Below are 12,317 nucleotides of genomic sequence, written 5' to 3'. Positions count from 1 at the left end.
TTTTTGAAGCAGAGCACCTAATCATCCTGAAGAAGCAGGTTAAACCCAAGCAATTCATTGATGGAGCAGATGGCTATTGATGCTACTGTATTTTCTGATCTGTTGTACACTTATATATCAATATATGTTGTTATTGATACAGAAGGTATTCTAATATATATTTATTGGGTTGTTCCATAGGCCGTTAACGAAATGTGGTATGATAATTTTAGCTACAGGAGCATATCGTTACTCTCAGTTTTTTAAACATTCTTTGTATGAATAAAAACTGATATATGTTTTTTTCTATTTCTTTGTGTTTTGTGGTATATTTTTTGTTTTTTGATTTGTTGATGTTAATATGCTAGTCTACCTAATTTCCTGTTATTGATTTTGTGTTCATTACATTTCTAGAAGTGATCAACACAGCAATCAAAGGAGAATGAAAGATTCTCTAACATCTATATTAATATAAAACTTACACTGTATATAAAGAGCCAGTTCAAGTTTGCATAGTAACACCTAAAGTAAATGTCTGATACAGAGGTGATACAGAGGTAGATTTTATATATCACCTTTCCACATTTTCTGCAGTCTTTTCTACTTGCCTGGGGGAAAACACAGATAATTTTACTGCTAGATTCTCAGTTATGCCTTTACTTGCAGTACAGATTTCACAGAGCTAACGTGTGGAAATACCTTGTTCCTTGGATTCCAGGTGAGCTACATACAATGGCATACACTTTTTTTAAAAAAGCTTCAACAAAATAGTTTTTTACCCTATGCATAAAGGTTTAATAATTCACTACTAATTGACTACAATTGGGGAAAAGTTTGTAGCATCTGCTGAATTTGTAATATATAGAGAATCTACAGCAATTATTTCATTGTCTAATTCTGTTTTTACAGCTGTGCTTGTATTGTAGATGGGTTATTGACAGTAGTTTAATGAAATACCAATGCCTAGTATACACAATTAATTGTTAGTTGGGTCCTAAACATTACTGCATGCTTACAAAATGTTTCTACTAATATCATCAGATCTCTGTTTGACTGTGATTTTATAAGACAATTCATGCCACATTATTTTACACTCACACTTGTAAATATAAATATATATATATATATATATATATATATATATATATATATATATATATATATATATATATATATATATAGATAGATAGATAGATAGATAGATAGATAGATAGATAGATAGATAGATAGATAGATAGATAGATATATATATATATATATATATATATATATATATATATATATATATATATATATATATATAAAATAATACCATTATTATATAAAAAATATACTTGTTTTGACAACAGCTGTCCTTTTAAAAAAAGCACTATTGTATTAGATGCTGCAAAATTATTATTATTTCCTGGAGCTTTGCAGTTTATAATTTCATTTGAATATATGAATGGCACGAGCTGTTCACTTTAAAGGCACGCAGCTGTTTTTGCGTAAAAAACAGTATTATGATGTCAATATTTTCTCTATGTTATAATATATTACATCTCTTTATATTGCTAGAGTAGCTTATTCCCCAAAGATCCTGTAAAAGGTGGCATATGGTGGGGAGAATTCAAAAAAGCTGCTGCGCCACTTTTCTGGCGTTAATCCCTCTTGTTAATCTATTGCACAAACTAATGAAGCATATGCAACTCTTTTGGTTCTGACAGCAACTTGTGCACCAAATTCAGGTAGTTCTAAAATGCGCCACTTTTACATTGTGGTGCAATGAATACCTCAATTTCAAAATAAAGTACAGACAGTTGTTATCTTACGAAAGTAGATCTAACTAAGACCAACTCTCTTTTGGCGTACAGAGAAAGACCCTGGCAAAGGTAGATTTTGTAAAAGTGTCTAATGTGCATTCTAAAAGTGGTGCAGCATGTTGCAGCAAATTTGAGTGCAAGTTGTAGATAGCTACATGAATTTGATGTTTAGAATAACACTTTTGCAAAATCTGTCTGTGTCAGTGTTTATGAATTCAAGGGATTGTGTTTTCTTTGTAAGATGTGGCAATTGTATCAGATTTAACTTTATCAAACAGTTAGACTCCATTCTCACTAGAAATAACACCTGTAAAGCGCTTAAAACTGCCTCCCATGCCACCTGAATGTGAAAGCCCAAGTGCTTTCACAGTCGTGCGGTGCGCTTTGCGGGACATTAGACAAAGTCCTTCAAGCTGCAACTTTGGGGCAGTTTTGCTTGCCAAAATGCCCTTGCCCATTGCAATGAATGGGCAGCGCTTCCGAAGCTCCGCAACGTGGGCGGTTTTAATCCCTTCTTTGGCCGATAGGTAAAACAGAAGGTGCTTTAGAGCTATTGCACGGACGGCCCCAGTGTGAAAGGGGTCTTACATTTTTTTTTGTGACTGTTTTTGCAATATAAGGGGAAGCAACCACATGAGCTCACACTGGTCAAAGGAAATGTAAAATACACAAATTCTTCTTGCAATTGCTTGAGTTGCATTATTGTTATGACCATATCGCACATGCAATTTTATAACAGCAATTTGTGCCAAGGATAGAATTGCTCGTTTTAACATTTCTGTTTAGCAAAAAAACGATACAGCAGTCTATCAAAGGTCTGTGTCACAATGATTCCAAGTTCACCTGTATTTGATATTGCTGTTGTATCGTCTTTACATTTTTCTTGTGCACATGTTGTTTAAACTAAAATAAAAAAATCAAACTATCGTTTGCATGTGCCATTATTCTTATAGCTGGAGTGCTGATACCACTAATACGCCCTTTACTGGGTAGATCAGGGGTCTCAAACTGGCGGCCCTCCAGCTGTTGCAGAACTACAAGTCCCATCATGCCTTTGCCTATGGGAGTCATGCTCGTAACTGTCAGTCTTGCAATGCCTCATGGGAATTGTAGTTCTGCAACAGCTGGAGGGCCACCAGTTTGAGACCCCTGGGGTAGATGCTACAAGGAGGCCCCTAAAAAGGCCCCCTCCCTTTTTTTATCAGTCAGCATCACTTACTGTCATGTGAAATCCTTTGCACTGTAATCAGTCAAGAATGTAAGATTATATCTATCCCTTATTGTTTATTTTCCATTTATTTCAGGCTCACAGCATGACCTGTACTCTGTGAACAGACAGCAATTTTGACCCAGCAAGTGTGGCAGTCCCTCTAGTGGTACATAGATAAATACCAATGGTATGATAATTATACTTTTAAAAATAATTAATTTTACTTCAAAGTTTTAGTTAAAGTATAACTAAAGGCAAAACCTTTTTTAGTTTTGGAGTGGAGAGGGTTTCTAACATCTGTTGTTTTAATTTTTTATGTCTGTGCCCCATTAGTGATAGTCACCCTCTGAATTTGTTATGTTTACCAGTCTCGGCAAAAGTGAAAAAGAATCCCATTTTTGGGTTATCCCTAGATCAGAAAGGCCTATATCACAAAATGGGAAGACTGTTTTAATCAGTAGGAGATCTGTCTGCTGATCTCCCTGCTGATCTGAGCAGTGCAGCTGGATGGCAGGTCCGTGTCCGCTCAGTATTTGCATTGACAGAGCCCACTCCACTCTATGAGTGACAGGGAGTAAAAGGACTCCACTATCCATTCACACCTGACTGCCCTCTAATCTGATCCACCTAGATGGAGGTGGGCGCATCCTGTTCCATTTTTTTTTTTTAGGTAACCTGATCAGATTGGAGGTAAGAGAGTATAAATGGACACAAATCCATTTACACCCACCTATGCATTAGGGTGACTAGACTGTCAGATCAGGTCCACCTGATATACTGACAAGTGGACCTGAACAAACCTTTTGTGTGAAAGGGGCCTTATAGCAGGGAAATCTTTTAACTGCTTCCCGACCACTTCACGCACATATACTGCGGCAGAAGGGCATGTACAGGCAGATTAACATACCTGTATGTTGCCCTTTAAGATTCGGCTTGCAAAAAGTAAAAAATAATGAATTTTTTGCAAAATTGTCACTATTTCTTTGTTTATAGAGCAAAAAATACTCAGAGGCACCTCATATCTATCCTCTACTCATCACTCTTCACAGGTAGCTCAGCGTTCTCCAGCGCACCTTTTTCCTCATGGGAACGGGAGCTTGACGTTCAGCTCTCGGACTCGGACTGGTCCACAATTTGTAGCTACGTACACAAGGGTTCATTCAATGTAGCAATACAAGAATGTGGTTACAAAATACTTTCTAAATGGTATAGGACGCCCTCACTGCTCCACAAGTTTTCAAATTCCTGCCCAGATAAATGCTGGCATTGTGGCGCAGTTGAGGGCGACATGCTCCATATCTGGTGGTCGTGCCCTCTCATTCAGAATTTCTGGAAGATGGTCCACGAAACCATCTTTGTTGTCACATCCCAACGCAACGACTTTTCCCCTGCTTCCTACTTACTTCACTTCACCAATATCCCCAAACGACGATATCTCAGATCTCTCAATATGTACATGATCAATGCAGCAAGACAATGTATCCCCTGCCACTGGGGTACCTCTTCTACCCCAACGAAAGCTGAATGGTTTCACAGATTGAATAGCACCGAAACCATTGAAGAACTGATCAGCATTTCGCATTAAACCGTTTCCAGATTTACTGCAACATGGTATGACTGGCAGCGTTTTAAATTTACAGATGCTTACCTTAGGAGTGATGGCTAATTTTACTACACATATCTAGCTGAACACCCTTATGTATACTCTTGTCCCTTTTGTACCGCCCCCTCCTCTCCATGTTTACTACAACTACTGATGTCTGTTATACCCTATTGCTTATAGTATAAGATAGCAATATAAATTACTTTGAATCAATACAATTCAATCCTTTAGTGACCACCGTCTCTAAGAAAATAGTAATTCTATTTTTTTTCTTTGTCTTTTTTTTTTTTTCTTACATTGGACCTTCATTGATTACAAACCAAGCCTTATATTTCACCTGTTTTGATAACACCTTTGCTTGTATACATCAAAGTATATGTTCTTTATCATACTTGTCTTTTTGCTCTGCAAACATACGTGTAAACATGTACTTGCTTGTTCTTGTTGTTTTCTGCTATCAATAAAATTTTGTGGGAAAAAAAAAAAAACGCAGAGGTGATCAAATACCACCAAAAGAAAGCTCTATTTGTGGGGAAAAAAGGACATCAATTTTGTTTGGGAACCACGTCGCAGGACCGCGCAATTGTCAGTTAAATTGACGCAGTGCCGAATCGCAAAAAGTGCTCTTGTCTTTGGCCAGCCAAATGGTCCGGGGCTTAAGTGGTTAATGGGGACATTAGTTCTGGTAAATCTGGTGATAACCAGGAATTCCCTAAATTCAGAGGGATTTCCTCTTGCTTCCTGTTGTGGCTATGATACAGGAAGCAAAGTAAAATATCCCTAATGGGATACAGAGGGCAAAAACTCTCAAAAATGTTTTACTATTGCTAAATGGTATGGAAACTATATGTAAAACAGTTAATCACAGCTATTTATTTTTAATTCCATAGCTATCCATAAGCCCAATGTGCCTTACTTGCTCTTTTTACTTTAAAAGCGCCCTGCTTGAGGCCAAAAAACGCCCCTTTGGCTCTTTACCGCTAAAGTCTCCCATCCCAGTGTGAAAGTAGCCTAAGCAACAAAGAGCATTGTTTGGAGATTTATAACAAGAATTAAGATACTTTAACCACTTGCTTACTGGGCACTTAAACCCCCCTCAGTCCCAGACCAATTTTCAGCTTTCAGCGCTGATGCACTTTGAATGACAATTGCGCGGGCATACAACACTGTACCCAAATGAAATTTTTATCATTTTTTTTCCCACAAATAGAGCTTTCTTTTGGTGGTATTTAGTTACAGCTCGGAGTTTTATTTTTTGCTAAACAAACAAAAAAAGATGCAAAAAAATAAAAATAAATAAATCATGTTTTAATAGTTTGTTATAAAATTTTGCAAACGGGTCATTTTTCTCCTTCATTGAAGTGCGCTGATTAGGCGGCACTGATGGCTGCATTGGTGGGCACTGATGGGCTGCATTGGTGGGCACTGATGGGCTGCATTGGTGGGCACTGATGGGCTGCACTGGTGGGCACTGATAGGCATAGTTAAGGCGGCACTAATAGGCACAGATAAGGCGGCACCGATGGGCACAGATAAGGCGGCACTGATGGGCAAAGATGGGCACAGATAAGATGGCATGGATGGGTGGCACGGATAAGTGGCACGGATGGGTGGCACGGATGGGCACTGATAGGTACCACTGATAGATGGGACTGATGGGCACTGATAGGTGGCACTGATAGGTGGCTCTGATAGGTGGCACTGCTGGGCACTGATGGGCGGCACTGCTGGGCACTGATGGGCGGCACTGCTGGGCACTGATGGGCGGCACTGGGTCGCAACACCTTTGAGGCAGATTGTGGGCACTGTGGGTGGCACTGTTGGTGGCACTGCTGGATGGCACTGTGGGTGGCATTGTGGGTGGCACTGTAGGTGGCACTGTGGGCACTATGGGCACTGATGGGGGGCACTGATGGGGGGCACTTACTTTTATTCAGGATGGCACGGCGGTGGGCAGGTGGGCACTGGCAGGGGGCAGGTGGTCAGCTGTATTGCTGGCCGTGATCGGGACTGATGTCCCGATCACGGCCGCCGGTGATCGGCTTTTTTTTTCTCTCCTCGCGCTGTCAGCGCGAGGAGGAATAATAGCCGATTACCGGCTCCGTTCTATCACATGATCAGCTGTCATTGGCTGACAGCTGATCACGTGATAAGGGGTCGGGATCGACCCCTTGCACGGATCGGTGATCAGGCGAGTCTCACGGACTCGCCGATCACAGAGCGCGCCGCGCGCGCCCCTCAGGGGGCGCGCAGGCCGCTCGTATCCGGGACGACGTCAATAGACGTAGTCCCGGAAATGTAGGTCCGCGCTGATGCCGTCATTTGGCAATAGCGCGGATCTGTAGTGGTTAAAGAAAACAAGGACAGAGGGCGCACCAGCCTTGCCCTCTGTCCTTGTTTTCTTTTAGAGTACCTTTGCAACACAGAGATTCAGTGGCATTGCTAGGGGGTGGGTACTGGGGCTATAGCCCAGAATCTGGTGCCTATAGCCCTGAGTCTCTAGAGCATGGGTCGGCAACCCACAACTCTCAGGCCACACCTGGCTGACCACCGCTAAATGCGGGCACCCCGCCTGCTGACATCTTCCAATGAAGAGGACACCGGTGAGCAGCCAGTTTTACAGGGCTGGATGGGGCGGGGACTGCTGGAGTTAACTTTTTACATTAAACAGCAGGTGATTGGTTGACGGGTGATCCTAGCAACCAATCATCAGCTTGTTAATGTGAAAAATTAACGTCAGTTGTTCCCGCCCCCATCCAACCCTGTGATGTTCAGAGGGCACTACAGTGGGGGTACAGGGGACAAAGTGCACAATAGTGAGGGGTGCAGGGAACAAAAAGCACTACAGTGAGGGGGGTGCAGGGTACAGAGGGCACTACAATGGGAGTGCAGTGCTGGGCACTGGTGAGGCTGCGTTGCTGGGCACTGGTGGGGCTGAATTCCTGGGCACTGGTGAGGCTGAGATGTGGGCACAGATAAGGCTGCTTGCTGGGCACTGGTGAGACTACATTGCGTAAGGCTGCATTCCTGGGCATTGGTGAGGCTAAAAGAATAAAAGAATGTGCAGTGCGATTTGAGCCCATTCAGTTTTAATGGTCTGAATCGCACTGGACCAAAAATAGCGCATGCACAACTTTAAAAAAATGTACTAAACCAGATTTCTGTACCATACAATGTGTGTACCATTGCAGACTGCAGCTGCAGTGCATTCTTAACATGGTGAAAGGCACACAGAATTGCACCACATTCTGATGGGAAGGAGCACCAAATGAAGAAAAAGATGCCAAATAAAAAACGCTTTTCTTTTTTAGCTTTTCTAAATGTATATTTCTCTGACATACTAACTCTGTTTAACATTTTGCAATTATAAATCACCACAAATAACCTCTTATATTATTTTAGATGCATAAAATTCGTGTCTTGGTAATCATTCTCTGCTTTGCAGGTAAGCACACGTTATAAAGAAGCTTTGCTTTTAAATATACCTTTCCTGGGAGCTGCCATTGATTACCCCCTTCTGAAAATGTTGATTGCATAGTTACATAAGACACAGGTCGATCCAGTTTAACCTATGTGTATGTATACGTGTCATTTTTTTTTCTAACAATTGCAATAGCCCTGTATATTCTGCTTCCTGAGGAAGATATCTAAAATATTTTTGAAGTTGTGTCCACTCTAAGCTAGTACTACTTCCTGGGGGAGGAAGTTCCAAATGTCTACAGTACAGAGCCCTACCACAATCTAGGGTTAAAAATCCTTTCTTCTAACTTCATATGATGGCCTCATGTCCTTTACAGGGACCTTGGCATAAACAATCACCGAAGTCGCTTTTAATATATACTATATTGTCAAAAGTATTGGAACGCATACCTTTATATGCAAATTAACTTTAATGGCATCCCAGTCTTAGTCCTTAGGGTTAAAAATTGAGCAGCTATAACACCTTCAACTATTCTGGGAAGGCTGTCCACAAGGTATAGCAGTGTGTCTAAGGGAATTCTATCACAGTGTTTCTCAACTGCAGTCCTCAAGGCGCCCCAACAGGTCACGTTTTCAGGTTTTCCCTCAGATGAAACGGCTGTGGTAATTACCAAGCAATGAAACTGATCAAATCACCTGTGCAAAATAAGGGAAAACCTGAAAACATGACCTGTTGGGGCGCCTTGAGGACTGGAGTTGGGAAACACTGTTCTATCGGGTTGAAGTTAGGACTCTGTACAGGCCAGTCAATTTCCTGCACCCCAAACTCTCTTATTATTATAATTATTATTATTATACAGGATTTATATAGCACCAACAGTTTGGGCAGTGCTTAACAAAATAAAGGCAGACATTACAATTACATTACAATTTGGTACAAGAGGAACCAGAGGCCCCTACTCATTAGAGCTTGCAATCTAAAAAGGGATGGTCAATTGATATAAAAGGTAATAGCTATGGGGGACGAGCTGATGGAGAAAGTAAAACAGTGTATTAGTTAGAAGCAGGATAGGATTCTTTAAAGAGAAGGGTTTTCAGGGACCGTGTAAAGATGGATAGATTAGGGAACAGTCAGACCAATTGGGGTAGGGAGTTCCAAAGGGTGGGAGAAGCAGTGGGGAAATCCTGGAGGCGAGCATGGGAGGAGGTGACATGGGAGCTAGAGAAAAGGAGGTCTTGGGAGGATCTGAAGACAGTGACTTGGTTGGTATTTTGGGACTAGGTTAGTGATGTAGCTGGGAGCAGAGTTATGGATGGCTTTGTAAATTATTGTAAGTATTTGAATTTGTTAGGTGAGTGGAAGCCAGTGGAGGGATTGCAGAGACTGAAATGTTAGTAAGGTGGATGAGCCTTGCAGTGGCATTCATTATGAACTGAAGGGGGGTAGTCTATATAAAGGTAATTCAATGAGGAGGGAGTTGCAGTAGTCGAGGCAAGAGTTAACCAGGGAGTGAATTAGATGCTTGGTGGTGTCATTAGATAAAAAGGGGCATATTCTGGAAATTTTGTGGAGGCTAAGGCAGCATGATTTGGACAGGGATTGTATGTGGGCCTGAAAGGACAGTTCAGAGTCTAAGGTTATCCCTAGCACCCTGGCAGGTGGGGACGGACTGATAGATGTGCCATTGATCTTGACAGAGAAGTCAGGGGTTGGGGCACGTGGAGGAGGAAATATTAAGAGCTCAGTTTTAGGAAGTGATTTGACATCCAGGCTGATGTGTGTTAGTAAATCAGTGATGCGTGAGGAGACTGATGGGGTAAGCTGAGGGGCAGAGAGATAGATTTGGATGTCATCAGCATATAAATGGTAGTGGAAGCCATGGGAGGCTGCCCCAGGGAGGAAGTGTGGATCGAGAATAGTAGAGGTCCAAGAACAGAACCTTAAGGGACCCCAACGGTAAGAGGAGTTGGAGAGGAGGAAGTGGAGTTGTAAGTGACACTGAAGGTGCGAGGAGGTAGGTAAGATTCAAACCAACTGAGAGCGCAGCCATAGAGACCAAGCAAATTTAGTTCTTTGAGGAGGAGGGGGTGGTCAATAGGGATGAGCTTGGTGTTCGACTTGAACGCATGTTCGACTCGAACATCGGCCGTTCGTCTGTTCGGCAAATTCAGAACTTTGTGGACCGTTCGCAACAAATTCATGTAGCACAAACAGCCCACAATGCACTACGCCATCGCAGTGCATTGCTGGCTCATGATTGGCCAAGCATGCACTGTGACCCCGCATGCTTGGCCAATCACAGCACCCGCAGCGAGGAGAGCCATAAGTGGCCACAGGCAGGATGTCTGTGGCCAATTATAGCTCAGGGGGTTTAGTAAATGCCCCACACTATATAAGGCCGCCAGCGAGGCGGCCTTGTGTAGTTTGTTCCGGCGTGCAGGGAAAGAGCTAGATAGGCAGGGACAGTGTGTTCTTTTCTCAGGCATCTTAAAGTTAAAGTGGTGTTGTGTGCCTCCAGCACAGTATACACCTGTGTCTACCCTTTATTGCTGGTGTTCTCTAATACAGGCATCTGCAGGAGTTAGTGGGTGTTGTGTGCCTCCAGCACAGTATACACCTGTGTCTACCCTTTATTGCTGGTGTTCTATAATAAAGGCATCTGCGGGAGTTAGTGGGTTTTGTGTGCCTCCAGCACAATATACACCAGTATCTACCCTTTATTGCTGGTGTTCTATAATAAAGGCATCTGCAGGAGTTAGTGGGTGCTGTTTGCCTCCAGGACAGCACAGTATACACCTGTATCTACCCTTTATTTCTGGTGTTCTCTAATACAGGCATCTACAGGAGTTAAAGTGGGTGTTGTGTGCCTCCAGCACAGTATACACCCGAAGATACCCCTTATTGCTGGTGTTGTCTGTTGCATATCTTGCTTATTAGCCTTTAAAATTAGCACTTTTGATTTCGAACGTTCGAGTCCCATAGACTTTAATAGGGTTCTAAAGTTCGTACGAAGTTTCGGTCCGTTCGAAGGTTCCTGTCTGACTTATGCCACATATGCTCAAGAGCGGGGCACTGTTTTTTGAGGCTTCTGGTATTGTCTGTCTGCCAGGGTTGTAGCGGCCGGGGGCTGATTCTGTGTGTAGTGACGTGGCGAAGGTATCCAGGATGACAGTGAACTGTTGTAGACAGAAGTGGCCAAGTTGGGGCAGGACAAGGATGAGATTTTGTCATAGAGACAATCTGTAGCAGAAAAAAGAAGAGAAGGGTTACGGTGAAGGTTTCTATGGGTAATAGTTTGGTAGCTTGAAGGCAAGGAGGAGGAAGATAAGGAGAGAGTGAAACTAATAAGGTGGTGATCAGAGAGAGGAAAATAAATATTGGAGAGATTGTGCGGAGTGCATAGGTAGGAGAATATATGGTCAAGGCAGTTACCAACAGAGTGAGTAGAAGTGTGTGTACATTGTTTTAGGTCAAACGATGATGTTAGGCTCAGCAGCTTAGAAGTAGAGGGAGTGTTAAGATTAACAGGGATGTTGAAGTCACCAAGAATGATCGTTGGAATTTCAGAAGAGGCAAAGTAGGTTAGCCAGGCAGAGAAGTCGTCAAGGAAGCTTGATACTGGTTCGGGGGGCCAATAGATTACAGCAATTCTCAATGAAACTGGAGAAAATAGATGAATACAGTGAGCTTCAAATGAGGTGAGGGACAGAGAGGGGGGTGGATGAAGAACCTGAAAAGTGGTTTGAGGGGATAGCAGGATTCCAACACCACCTCCTTTCCATCCACTAAGCCTGGGAGAGTGAGTCCACAGGAGGCCACCATAGGAGAAAGCAGCAGGAGAAGGAAAGTCGGATACTTTAATCCAGGTCTCAGTAATTGCAAGTAGGTTCAGGGAGTTTGTGATAAATATGGACGGTGGTGAGTTTATTACAAACGGAGTGGGCATTCCAAAGGGAACAGGAGAAGGGGAGGCAGATTCTAGGCAGAAGAGGAATAGAAATGAGATTGTGTGGATTGCGGCTCCTATCAGAAGATGAGGTGCTGGGTGCTGGGTATGTTGGCCGAAGGTAAATAATGGTGGTCCAGAATTTGGGGATATATCTCCAGAAGTTAGGAGAAGCAGAAGGGTGAGAGAGGTAATATGGGAGTGTGATTTATGTGGGGGGACACATCCCAGTGTCCTGCAGGTTTTATTGGTATATGGGTTCAGAATTAGCAGGAACTGATGCGTGCAGTGATAAGGTGAAGACAGGAGTGAGGGTGATATATATATAAGCTGTGGGGTGGAGAAGAGGGAAGAAG

At 42.6% G+C, this 12,317-nt stretch overlaps 1 protein-coding gene across 1 annotated transcript in view; it reads left to right on the top strand.

Annotated features, from left to right (window-relative positions):
* Positions 1-592: 592 nt before the first annotated feature.
* Positions 593-12,317, top strand: part of LAMB4 (laminin subunit beta 4) — a 233,867-nt gene continuing 222,142 nt past the window's right edge. Inside the window, exons 1-3 of the mRNA XM_077472837.1 lie at positions 593-697; positions 3,086-3,178; positions 7,997-8,039. Of these exons, the coding sequence (XP_077328963.1) occupies positions 3,176-3,178; positions 7,997-8,039 (46 nt within the window). The 5' untranslated portion in view covers positions 593-697; positions 3,086-3,175. The remainder of the gene's footprint in view (positions 698-3,085; positions 3,179-7,996; positions 8,040-12,317) is intronic.

This window comes from Lithobates pipiens, unplaced genomic scaffold, assembly GCF_037356315.1.
Source record: "Lithobates pipiens isolate NorthernLeopardFrog02 unplaced genomic scaffold, aLitPip1_a1.2 Scaffold_8, whole genome shotgun sequence".
Classification (NCBI taxonomy): domain Eukaryota; kingdom Metazoa; phylum Chordata; class Amphibia; order Anura; family Ranidae; genus Lithobates; species Lithobates pipiens.
The sequence above is the reverse complement of the archived record's forward strand: the minus strand, read 5'-3'. Positions and strand labels throughout refer to the sequence as shown.